This window comes from Embiotoca jacksoni, unplaced genomic scaffold, assembly GCF_022577435.1.
Source record: "Embiotoca jacksoni isolate LCO1_2020_lvr unplaced genomic scaffold, fEmbJac1.0.p SCAF_15, whole genome shotgun sequence".
Classification (NCBI taxonomy): Eukaryota; Metazoa; Chordata; class Actinopteri; family Embiotocidae; genus Embiotoca; species Embiotoca jacksoni.
Genome location: NW_027185285.1, coordinates 2,547,129 through 2,560,819, shown reverse-complemented (window position 1 = coordinate 2,560,819; position 13,691 = coordinate 2,547,129). Strand labels below are relative to the sequence as shown.

Here is a 13,691-nt window from a genome sequence, read left to right as displayed (position 1 = left end):
TTTTCACGATGAGTTTATTAATAAAAATGTGGGGCCTGCAAAACTACTGTGTCTTTAATAACTTTGCAAACAGCTTTTTCGTTCAAGTTAGTCACTAAAAAGCTCCTGATTTTGCCTCAAGATTACGTTCTTCATTATTTGGCTGCATGAACATGTTCATCTCCCTTTTTAGGAATGAACAGCCCCATATGAATAACCTAAAGAGTATTATGTTCTTATATCAGATGGGGTTTTTGCCTGAAAATAGTTGTCTAATCCAGCATCACCCAGAGGAAGTGCTGAATGTAGGCAGGGGGAAAAGTCACACCCTTTTTTCCTTCGGTGACGTCAGCCATTACAACCCTTTAACCTTGCTCAGTAGTCTCAGCTGCTCACAGTTCACTGTCGAGCCCTTCTCACAGTATCTCCGATGCGTGTGTTTGTCTGTGTGCAGATGTGTGTGTATGGGTGATGTAAAACGAGGGTCTTGCCTCTGGAGTTTAGATGTTGCTTGTTATTATCAATGAACTTGACAGCCCACATTGCATTATTACTCGCATGTCTTCCTGTTTTTGTGCCACGTGTGGCACCAACAGAGCCGTCTGCTGTTTACAAATGACTACATAGCCCACACACACACACACACACACACACACACACACACACACACACACACACGTACGTGTAAATCCATGTATAAACTTGCCTTTGTTAAGGTTAAAAGATTTAAAGACAAAAGCAAAAACATGCTTAATGCCCTCCTGCAAAATGAGGATAAAGAACATAAAAACAGTGTAATGGAAACATCAATCAAAAAAAATCTTTAGTTTTGCATTTTTGCAGACCTCTAATAAACAATCAGTGAAACAATCCTCTGCGCTGCTTTCCCAGGCTACTGGGACTGTTACAGCTGGAATAACAGTTTGTGGTTTGGACTCCTGTTTTTCCCAGTCACGCCATTATCTCGGGCTGCCTCATACACAAACAGACCCGCTGCAGGCTGGCAATACACACACTCTATATACTGATGTATAATCCTCCACCCAGGTGTGACACAGTATATCCTCTACTCTCTTTGTCTTTGCTAATAAAACACTCACACCTTCAACATTCCCAAATACACAGAACCTGTTGAACATGATAGTGTTTGTTTGTGCAAAAAAATGAAGTGAATATTTTGTCATTTCTGTCACACTTCATTGTCAGACAGATGGCTGTGGCCACTATTGAAATTAAGAAATCAGTGCAATACCACAGAAGAAGAATTTACAATGTTTGCTGTGACAGATCAACAAACAAAGAGGCTATAAAGCTTTATGACAGATTTTGTGGAACCTCTGCTATTGAGCTTCTGGTGGGATCCAGCTGAAATTGTGTATACTGCACCTGTGTAACCTGGTAATCTGCATTACATTAACCTGCGGTCAATATCTTAACGAGCAGCATTTATCCATTTGGAAGTGATTATTTGTTTAAAGAGAATCCTCATGTCCACTCCAGTGATTCAGCATCTGGAATCACAGTGACAATAAAGACATGTCTGACCGACCAAATTAAGCTGTCGCTGTTTTTATATGTTTGATATTGGTATTTGTATTCACTGAATTAAAAAAAAAAAAAATTGATTCAGCTCACAATCAGGAAATAAGAGTAAAACAAGCCACTCATGTGCAGATGAAGTATGAAATACTGTTTGTCCCATCACTTATATCTGATGTTGAGCATTGCTGTTCATCAGATTAATACATGTTAAAGAATAAAAAAAACAAGTAGCTTCATGTCAATTCTGAATGATGTGTTTACTTGGTCTCTCACCCTTCTAGCAAAACAACACCTGCCTCTTCGCTCCACCATCACACTAATAGGAACTGACAAGCGGGGTCATAACTCAGCAGTTTGTAATCACCTTTGAAATGAGCACTCACAGATTCTCACATTTGCTTCAATATAAATGAGCTCAGATATCAAATTTGGAGATTAAAATTCTGTTGCACACTTAACTCAACTCAAAGCTCGCTTGTGACCAAAATCTTCCTCTGTGTATTACAAGTATTAAATAAAGGGTGTACATTACCCTTTATTTAAGTTTTGAAGACATGATTGGTGTCTCTGAAACAAATTTGATCAACAACTTCATTTTATATTCCAGGAAAAGTGGGATATCTTCTTTATTTCTAAAAAATAAAACAAGTGTGTGAACATTTGTATGCACAGTCCAACCACAGTTGAACTATACATGATTAAGATTTTTTTTTTTTTCAGCAGACGTAAAGAAAACTAGAAAGAAAAAATAAAGTGGTAATGTATTGTGTTAGACAGGGTCAGAGAAAAGGCAGCCACTGCTACTTGTTATGTCTATGTTTGCTCCCCAACCATGATGCCCTGAATTAATATGACCTTGTTTTATGTTGTGTTACTGATAAATTCCATCTTTAATTTTAACATTGTGTACGTATATTTGAGTTTTAACTGCCCCTCATCCTGCAGCTCAAATGCACAACCTGATCGGATTCAATGCAATGCAGCTCCTCCTCTATGCATGCTGCTTTAGCAACCTTCATAATTTCTACAGGTTATCCTACAGAAAGTTCTGTAAGATTTGTGTTGTAATCACATAATGTAGCATGTTTCCCTCGTGGCTATCCTACACAAAAGCTGTCCTCCCATTGCTCCTTGGCTGAGGGTCAAAGGTCAGGCATCATTTGCTGACGTCTGCTTTGCCACACAGCCAACTTTTTAAAAAAAGAAAGAAAAGAAAAGAATCTTATTTCTGGATGAACATGAAAATCACATTAATGTACTGTATGTGCGTTTTTCATCTATGAAGAAGATACACACATTATGTTATCTTCATCCTTCACTGGGTGTACTTTCTCAGTGCTTTTGTGTTTTTTGTTCAGAAAGTGAGCAGATTAACTGAGACACTGGTACAACTACATGAGGCAAAGCTAAAAAACAGTAAAGAAAACTGATATATAACTCTGATATGAAGACGTTTGCGGAGTCAGTTTTATAATGATTGTCTTTCTGATATTTTAGCAGTCACACCTCTGACACCTCGTTCCTGACAGGGAGGTGTAAATCAAGGCCATGGTGGCAGAATCGGTTTACTACTGACCAGCTGGCCTTCTGCTTAATGAAGAGACGCAGCTTGTCCCTGAAGGTTTCCCCCAGAAAGCTGTAGATAATGGGGTTGAGGCAGCTGTTGGAGAAAGCTGCCAGGTTAACAATGTGGCCCGTGAGCGGGTAGTCATGCCACAGGGTGGTAACAGTCCTCTGCGCCGGGTCAGCCGTGCCCTGCAGCAGTTGGATGCTGATGAAGACGTTCTCCGGCAGCCAACAGATGAAGAAGACCAGAACCACCACCACAATCATGCGCAGGGCCTTTTGCCGCCGTGGCCACAATCCACGGTGCTTCTGGGACCTCATGAGGATTCTCCCAATCAGAGAGTAACAGAGACCAATGATGGAGAAGGGCACCAAAAAGCCAATGGTGACCTCCAGCCACTGAATCTCAAAGACGTTGGCGAAGCAGAAGTGCACCTCTCCCCTGTGCTGGGTCTGGACGATGGTGAAGGGGAGGAGGGTGGCCAGGATGGAGGCCATCCAGATGAGGCCACAGCTGAGCTTGGCATGCTGCATAGTCCTCAGCGGACTGCTGCTTATGGAGCTAGCCAAGGCAATGTATCTGTCGAAGCTCATCCACGTGAGAAAGAAGATGCTGCTGTACATGTTGACCTGCAGGAACAGGGACATGAAGGTGCAGAGGACGGCGTAGTCATAATACTTCTCATTCAGATTGAAGACCTCAATGAGAGAATCTGCCACCAGGATGAGGTCAGCTGCAGCCAGGTTAACGAAGTAGAGATCGGGGATGGTCATCTTCTCTCTGTGGTTCAGGTTCACCACCAGGATCAAGATGTTTCCAATAAATCCAATTGGGAAAAGGAGGATGGTGTACAGGCAGGACAGGAAGAGACCAATAATGTAGGATTGGGAGGAGGAGTTCTCACTCAGATCTGTAGTGTTGTAATCATACGAAGTGTTCACTTGTTCTGTGCTGTTGACATATAACCAGACCAAAGAGGTCGTCTGCCCTTCCATACTGGCTCTGGTTCGCCCGTCTTAAATCAGAAGCCACATGTAAGTCACCTGTAGCTGCTACATCATGAAACCCTGATAGTTCCCAGTTTGGTCTCTTTAAAGGGTGAATCATCTATGCTGCGTTGACATGCTGACAGAAGTCAGGTGAGTGGAACGAAACATTTAAGGCCAGCCCCCATGTCGACATCAAGTTTCATCTACCGATAAATTCTTGATGCAAAACAGAAGCACCTCCATGCCTTTAGCCTTTGGCTCTGATGACTCACATCATCCAGACTGTGAGGTCCTGAGATTAGAGGGGGGCTTCTTGTTTCTCCTCTTTTGAGTCATCTGATTCGAGTTCTGCTTTGTCTCTCTGAGTCCACATGCATCTTTATTCAGTGAGCCTCGGTGAGTGACGCTATTGCGGTGACACCTGAGCTGTGGAGTAGAGAGGAGAAAAAAAAAGTCACAACCTAAAAGATAATTAGGAGCAAAGACTTGAAAAAAAGAGCAGTTGTGGCTCCAATTATGACACAGAGGAGGGGACGATTTTACTTATTCATAGAAAAGTATAGTCAGATATGAAAAGTTGAAGTCCACCTTTATGGATGTTTTATAAAGGGTATAACATGGCTGGCAGACAACAAAGTAAGCACATTAACATTCAAGCTTCAGACTTAAACAGATGCATTGAAATCCTCCTTCAAAATCCTCAGCCAATCCAAGCTTCCTCGATCCAGTTTGTCCAGACTCGATGACTATTAACTCATGAAATGAAAAAATAGTTGCCATTAACATTTAACAAACTGATGTGTTTTGATGGCTACGGTCAACACGCCACACTCTGTTTTGAACGTTTATAACACAAAATTCACAGAAACTATCTTAATCTTTGTTGATTATCTTCAGGCCCTCATATTTTAGATTTTCCCTGGTGATAGAACGACTACGTTCTGTTTGGCAAACATGACCTTTAGCAAACATTCACAGCCCTCAGGGTTTTATTTCCACCAGAGGAAATCCTCTGCAATATTGATGCAGCCTTAATAAAAGTGCTGCTGACAACAGTAATACAAGGCTTGTACGTGACATCAAATGAACATATATACAGTATAGCCGAGAAATCTTATGAAGCAAAATGTGTTTTATAGTTTTTAAATCCTTGCTGCAAGCCTCTCTACTCGTCATCAAAAATTATCATAAATATCACATCATGAATGGACGTTTTTCTATCATTTTCAAGGACACAACAAACAACAAGCGCAATGCGCTCAACTAGTGTCATGACCCTATATGTCACACTGCATTATATAATTTTGGGCAAAATATTCATGTTTTTTAAAGATTATTATCATTCAGGATACATTTTCTTTTTATTTAATCTTAATAGATACACAAATTGTGTGTTATTTTGTAACACTTAAACAACAATATCTAAAAACAATTTCCCACATGTAGTGATTTGCAAATTTCCCTCCCAAATCAGAGACCTCACAATACAAAAGTATTTTCTAAGAAAGTCTAAAGAGCTAGTCGATGACATAACATAAATTAAGGAGCTGAATTCACATGACATGAGAAAAATGACTCATCTACACTGAAACTGAACAGATTCCATGTGAACTATAAATAAATAAATACATACAGTATAGTTGGTGTATCACCTATCACCCAGTACCACCTGTTCTTAAGACATGATTTGACATAAAACATATAAAGCTCCGCGATATAACCACAAATAGCAACAAAGATGTGGAGATAAAAAACCCTCACTTACTTTAAATTTGGTATTTAATGCTCCTCCATGCTTGTCCGGTGAAGAAGTCAGAGAGCCAGAGATTTGTAAATCCCATGTCCGGGCTTCTCTTCTGCACCACCTGCTGTTTGGCCCAACCCTGTCTGGAGATGAGAGGAGGGCGGGAGAAGCAGGCAGGAGACAATCTGTCACCAACGGTTTGTCACCGCGCTTCATCGGACTTTCTGCCTCTGATGAACATCTAAACACATCCAGTAACTGAGAGATGATTTCAACAGGAAAGTTTGGACAGCAGATAACTGTAGTGTGGAGTTTGCCTCTGTCAGGTTGTGTTGTTATGGAAACCACTTAAAAATGTTTGCAATATTTGTTCACCTCGGTCGTCCGGCTCTTAGTCTTAAGGGCCGTGTAAACACATGGCTCATGACCTTATTTTTCCACCAATGTTTGTCAAAATAAATGTAAGAAAAATATAAGCACACCATTTTTGTTCCCATGTTCCATGCGTTGAAGTCAAAGATCTTGGACTTCTTCTCAGTTTTATTTCTCTCAAATTTAGTTCTTAATTGTGTTCAAATCTGTGTCAGTGAGCACTTTACCTGTGTTAAGATAATCCGAACAGATGTGACACATTGAGATGCTGAATAAAGAGCATGATTTTTGCACAGGTGCGCCTTGGACTCGCCACAATAAAATGCCACTCTAAAATGTACAGTCTAATCTCGCAACACAATACCACAAGTTTTGAGAGAGGTTGTAATTGGCATGCTGACTGCAGGAATGGCCACCAGAGCTGTTGGCCATGAACTGAAAGTTAATTTCACTACCATAAGCCATCGCCAACGTTGTTTCAGATAATTTGAAGTACAACCAACTGGCCTCATAACCACAGACCGGGTTTAACCATGCCAGGCCAGGACCGCCACATCCAGCAGCTTCACCTGCGAGATCTTCTGAGACCTGCCACCCGGACAGCTCATGCAACAGTTGGTCTGCACAACCGAAGAATTTCCGCACAAACTGTCTGAAAGAGTCTCAGGAAGCTCATCTGAGTGATTGTCGTCCTCGCTGGGGTCTTGATCTGACTGCAGTTTGTCAGTGTAACTGACTTGAATGGGAAAATTCTCACCTTCAATGGCGTCTGTTACATTGGAGCAGTGTGCTCTTCATGGATGAACCCTGGATCACACTGTGCTGTGCAGATGGCAGCAAGCATTTATTGGGTTGAAAGAACTGTACTGAATTCCTGGAAGCTGAAAACATTCCAGTTCTTGCATGGCCTGCATGCTCACCAGACATGTCACCCAATGGGCATGTTTGAGATGCTCTGGATTGGGGTATATGACAACTTGTTCCAAGCCAATATCATGAGCTTTGTCATAGCAGATGTTGTAGCACTGTGACTCTGCCTCATGCCTCCAGAAAAATGCATGTCTATAACTATAACTATAACTATAACTATAACTATAACTATAACTATAACTATAACTATAACTATAACTATAACTATGCGTGACATTCTGCCTTATATTGTAAAAAAAGAACAACAAACTCAAGATAAAACTGCACATTTTAGAGTTCCCTTTTATTGTGACCACTCCAAGTCCCATCTGTGCAATAATCACATGAATTAATTTAATTATTCATCCATAAGATGGATTTTTTTCGTGTACATGAAAAAAAGTAAAACTTTTATTTCAACTAATGAAAAATAGAATCAAAAACCTCAAGTGTTGCATTAATATTTTTAGATGAATAACTGGTTTCCAAGAAAAGACAATGATCCCTGCTTTTTTTTTTTATGTTCGTCATCAATACTACCATTACGTTTGGATAAGGCTGTGAGCTTTCACTCTCAATAAGTGTGAAACAGAACAGGCTCTTTGCTCATGCTCAAGGGGTAACGTGAACATAGTTTAAACTAATTTATGTGACCAAACTGTGACCATGGGGAACTGCTTGTGTGCCGTCTCTTTGTCAGCTGGGATGCATTATCTCCTGATGCCTGCAAAATTGCGTACATACTGATCTGCTACAATAACGCTTTATTCTGTACAATATATTGATACTGAACAGACATCATATCAAAGCATAGTTGCAAAATGAAATCATGTTGGATAAGACTCTTAATTTAACTTTCCCCACATAATCTATTGATGCCACAAGCTTAAACCTCAGTTCACTATAATCAAGGCCGGGTAGATTTATTCCCAAATGATCAGTAAGCAGATGATCTAAAAGCAGTGATCAGGGAAAATAACTATGATCATTAAGAATGAAGGTATCTAATGAGGGTTAAAGTAAATCAAAGGAGGAAAGGGTTCATGACAACAAGAATTTTCACTTTGCCTCCAAAAGACAGATTCTGACTGGAGGTCCTCACGAGGTGGGAGGATCACTTCCTTCAGAGACAGCCAGAGAAGGGGGGGGGGGGGGGGGCTGGGGGAGTCAAGGCCAAGGGTGCATCACTGCCTGGAGGTATGGGGTTGCAGTTTGTTTGGCGGTGCAGTGCACCAGCCTCAGGGCTGTAAATGGGACATGAGCAGCAACAGAGAGCCAGTGGATTGAGTGGACTTCAAGGATTTCAAGACAGATCACCACACCTTCAGGGGTCCATGCTTCCAAGTTTGGGCATTGTGACTTCTTGGCATGCTGGGGTAAAATTTATGAGGTAATACAAGTTAATTATACAGAACTGATGAGTACATCACTGACTAGTTGAGGCAGACTTCTGTGTTGTAGTTACACGCATTACACACTACTTGCTTCTGTATACTGTGATGCACAGGTATATAAACTGTCACTAGCCTGCCCACTCATATGCTCTGCTGTAGCTCATTAAGCATTTCACGACAGTCAACAGTCCAGTCAATTTGCCTTGATGCGTAGGAGTAGGTGTATATTATGCCTCTGTGCCAGCGACAGCTGTGACCGAAGGCGACGCATTTTCAGGTTGTCTGTCTGTCCCATTCTCATGGACGTGATATCTCAGGCACACTGTTAGGGAAACGTTCCCTTGGATTAAATGATCAAATATTAAAGGTCACTGTTACCTTTCATGAAAGGGGGGGGGGGGGTTCATGCAGTATTTATGAAAATATTTCACACACATTTCTAATAGGATAAACTGAGGAAGTGATTGCTTTTAGGTCGAAGGTCAACTTCAGTGTGACATTATAATGAAAAGCAACAACACTTTAACTGAGGAGCAAAAGGGGAGATTTTGACCAGATTTGACATTTGGTCAGATATTGAACTGGTGACACAAATCTTGGATCTGTGCAGAAACATCCACATTTGAAGCTTTGTCTACCGTCATGGCTCCAACTTTGTGTTTCATCACAATCACTTGGACCAAGCATGTGAAGTCTTCACGACATACGACTGGTTAGGCAAGGCATCCAATGGTGAGGCAGTAACTCAGTAGATAAACTGAGACCAATCAATCTCTTCCCAAAGTGTTTACTTCTGAGGAGGCCCAGGTGTCGCTGCCTGCTTGATGTTTGTGCTAACCTACAAATCACAAGTTGACGCCTTTGCTTTGTCCAAACCTTTTTGAGGCTATTCTTGATTTGTAATGCTCTCAGTATGGCCCATGTGATCAGGTTGAGGGAAACATAGATATCTCTGTGCTGAAGGCAGCACAAAGAAAGGCAACGAGGACTCAGGAAAGAGAGGAAATTATTCTGTGTGGAGTGACTCAACGACTCAATGGATCACAGTATTTACCATGTTTTTAATAACGTAATAGTAGAGGTAATTACCCGTAGTGGAGTCAGTATGTTTTAGTGTGAAAGGAATTTTTGACAGATGGGTCAAGGGCTGGCTTCACCTCGGAGGAGAGCAGTATCTGGTGTGCAGTTGGCAAACAGCTTTACGTCAGGGAGAAGCTGATTCTTGCAGCCAGGATCCAGAGCAGCAGAACAGCAGTGACAGTCTGAAGGAGCAGACAGGGTCAATACGGCAGCCGGCAGCCCTGCTGCCACAAACGAGTTAGGGGTTTTTGACGAGCAAGAGAGGACCTCAGACTACCTTTTCTGTAAGTCAGGAGAAGGGGATTTTAGTTTTGGTAGAGGGGCGACTTAGCAGATGAAAAAGAAGAGAGAAGAGAGTCTGAGAGGTCAGACAGCGAGCCAGATTTGTGTGATTTTTCTCCCAGCTACCTGAAATATGAGTTATTCAGTCTGCATGACTTCACACAGATAAGGGGAAATTGGGGATGTGATGGTCAGTGTAGTGGAAAGGTGCTTAAGACTGTCAAAGAAAGGAGGTGGAAGAAAGGAAGGAAAGTGTGTATATTTCCCTGAGTGGCGATGATGTGAGATAAGACCAAGTTAATGAAGTGACTGTTTCTCAGACACAGCACTCAATAAAAGAAGGTAAAATTATATTTAAATATACTAGAAAATAGATATTAGATGTTTAAAGCCCAGTAGAGAACAGATAACAAAAGACTACACAGAAGAGTTGTGACATTGACTGATTCCAGGAATTCTCTCAACTTTTCATCACTTCCAAGAAACTGATGAAGTAACTTGAGGTGTACTGTGAACTTCATCTGATAAATATAATTCCATGAGTAGCTCACAGAAAAAGGACTTTGCTTTTAATCACAGCGACTGAGACATTATGTGAGTTGGAAACGCAAATATAAACCACTTATACCACTATTACGAGATGTGTCGCAGCAAAATAATGTATAGTATGAAGATGGAAAAAGTAAGTATGCCTTTTGCCTTTTTCATGATCTCCGTGACTCTGAATTTACACACTGCATTTCAACTACTTCCTTTGTAAAACAAACTAACTGGATTAACATCCTCAGTGCTGAGAGACAGAATGTACTTCCTATTTATGTCCACTGGGGGGCCCACTGACATAAACAGTGAATAGTCTTTGGTCACATGAAGAAAATATGAGACGTGCCTTCACAAGCCCTGGCTTCACAAGAATCAGACAAATGATTGATGTGATTACCAGGATGATTTATGAAAGGGATTTTTTTTCCCACAACACGTTATCAGGGTGACATGTTGAATTTTGTATTCTAAAAGAGGTAGAAGGCAAAACAATTACATTATTCAGTAAGTGAAAAGGAGAATCAAAAATATCCTTTGATTTCAAATTTTTGTTTCTATAACATAAAATCCAAGCATAACTGTGGAAAAATGCGATTATTAGAACCCTTTTCTTCTTCTGTAAAACTGGATAAAAACAATACTTCCCCATATGTGGCATCCAATGAACAAGATAATACGACCGGTGTTGTTAATGGGAAGTTGTGTGGTTTAACTGCTTGTGGTTGGGGGAGTGAAAGTGGGAGGTCTGGAGGAGGGAGGGAGGGTACGACACCCTCATCTGCCTCCACTTACCAGTCTGATGTGCTGCTGGCTCTATCCAGCATCTCCCAAAGCCTCAACCACAAACTCTGAATGGAACATCCTGCCCAGTCCAGCTCCTCTGTCTGCACTGCTTCCAGGGCCATTTTTGATATTTAGCTGATGCTGGGATTTTATTGTTAGTCTATTTTTTTTTTATTTTTTTTTTATTCTCTCGTCATCCTCTCTAAGGAGGAAAAGCAAAGAACAAGATCTGCAAGAGAGGAAGGGTGGATTGTTTATCAAACATCTGCCCTTATCCACTTGTTTCCCCTTAGAGCTGCAGACATGTTGTGGGTAAAAGATGAAGGCTCCACCCTGAAATTGTTGCTCCGTTCTGTAGGATTCATTATGGAGAGAGAATTCAGATGCGTCAAAGACAGCACTGCCCACATGTGAAAGGATAGCTGGGTTACTCACCAGCCACAGCGGAATTTACAACTTATTTTAGTTAAACGACAGCGTGTAATCATATACAGCATTGTCCTCTTTACTGTTGTTCTCCTACCTGCATGTAAATCCCCAGCCTTTGCTATTTGATCTCTTTTTCATGATAACACGGACCATTGTTCAGTCTCCAGGCATCTGACACTTTCACTCCTTCCTTCCTGTTGCCTCTTTGTTTCAGGAAACTCCACTTCTGCCCTCTCTGTGACACTGTAGATCACAGTATGAGATAGATCTCCAAGCCACTAACTGTAACCTGTCTGGTCTTGTTCTCGTCTTTACATTGTGCAGCCCAGTGTTGCCCGTATTAAAAAAAAAGAAGAAGAGTCTGGTCTGAGGCCGCGTGTGAAATGAGGTTGACGGCCAAATAAAACATTTAAAGCCGCAAGCCAAATGTTCCGTCTTCATAGGTGGTCTGTTGCCGTTTGATGCCGCGTGCACAACTCGAGTTGACCCTCATACTTTTGGTCTGGCTGAACCTCTAAAAGAGAAAAACAACATTAAGACTAATGTACCACGTTAAAAACTGTGCTTTGTCAGCACCGCCCCATTTCCAGACAGATGGAAGTGCAGTTAAGACATTTTTCTGGTACACTTTGACACTTTGCAAACAATAACAAACCCGTAATTTGACACGCAGGTTGTTTACACTGCATCTAGCTTCACTTTTGTTTCTTGCATCTTGTTAAAGATTAAAAACATTAAGACGTTATGGGAACATGTCTTGTGTTCTGTTTAGTTCATGCACCTGCAGCCTTGCAGCGTTTGTATGTTGCTGCCCACATCCTCTTTGATGCGCAGTGGCTTGGTTTGTACCTCATTTGTGCATCACTTTGGTGAAAATCAACTTCCACTGAACGAGTGTAAATGTACTGATAAGAATATTTGGCACTGTAATGGATTTTTTTTCTAATCAGTGAGATTATGATGCGTCATGTCGGTATCTGTATCACATCTCGGAACAATCGACTTCCTTTTGCATCACCAGCTTCCTGTTAAAGGAAATGAACAACAAACTAACTAAACAACTACCTGATGCTTTGTGTTCTTTGTGTTGAAAGCCTTCCTGAAACTTCAGTCCTCAGAGGGGGAAACGGCAACCATGACAACCATGTTTAATTCACTCCATTATCGTATCATTTCCAGATGTCGTACATATAATTCAGCTTTCCCCCTCCTCCCTTTGGAGCTGCTATGTTTGCCTCTGTGTTTTGGCTCCCAAGATGTTATTAATGCGCACTTTTACACACGTCGTTGCTTTACTGGGTCTGACTGTAAGCTGAACAGTGTGGCAGCGACAATGGCTAATGCATTGTGATCACCCCCTCCCTGCATTATGGCACCTTCCCTCTGCAAAGAGGTTCACAGTTAGACTGTTACAGTGTGATCCTCATCATCCCGATCCTGCTGCAAGCTCTCTGTGTGCAGCATTGTTATCTGACGTAACCTACGCAACGTCGCCGTTTCATCGAGGACGGCAGCGGTCTTCGGACTGTCAGACCCACAGAAGACAGAGCAATTCCCAGAATGCCCGGAATGCTGCGGTCTTCCCCAGTCAAGTGTGCCGTGGTGGTTGAAGGGTCCTTCGGCTGTTGGCGGCGTGATGAGCTGGAGGGGAGCGGTGGCATCCGTGTTCACACCCACCGTCACTGCAGCTCAGAGGGAGCGGACAACCGCAGCTATCTGCCCATCGCCCCGAGCTGATCGGGGTTGACCGGTTCAAATTAACAGTCGTTTCTTTGGATGTACGCTTGAGTTGCAAAACGGCAGCCAGTCTTTTTTTTTTTTTTATAATAATAAGTAAAAAAAGAGTATTTTTTTCCATTTCAAACACCGGTCTGTAAACCGGTGCTTTCTGCCAAGTGTACGTTTATGCCAAGTTTGAAGAAATTCCTCCAAGGCGTTTTTGAAATATTACGTCCACAACAATAGGACGGACATGAAGTCAGTTATCTTGACCTTTGACCACAGAAATCTGTTTATTGCTGAGTCCAAGTGAACGTTTGTGCCAAATTTGAAGATGCTCCTTCAAAGAGTTTCGGGAA

At 41.7% G+C, this 13,691-nt stretch overlaps 1 protein-coding gene across 1 annotated transcript; it reads right to left on the bottom strand.

Annotated features, from left to right (window-relative positions):
• Positions 1-1,820: 1,820 nt before the first annotated feature.
• On the bottom strand, positions 1,821-4,328 carry gper1 (G protein-coupled estrogen receptor 1). The gene has a single exon (XM_069148497.1). The coding sequence runs from the start codon at positions 4,081-4,083 to the stop codon at positions 3,022-3,024; it is 1,062 nt and encodes a 353-aa protein (XP_069004598.1). The 5' UTR covers positions 4,084-4,328; the 3' UTR covers positions 1,821-3,021.
• Between the last annotated feature and the right edge of the window lie 9,363 nt (positions 4,329-13,691).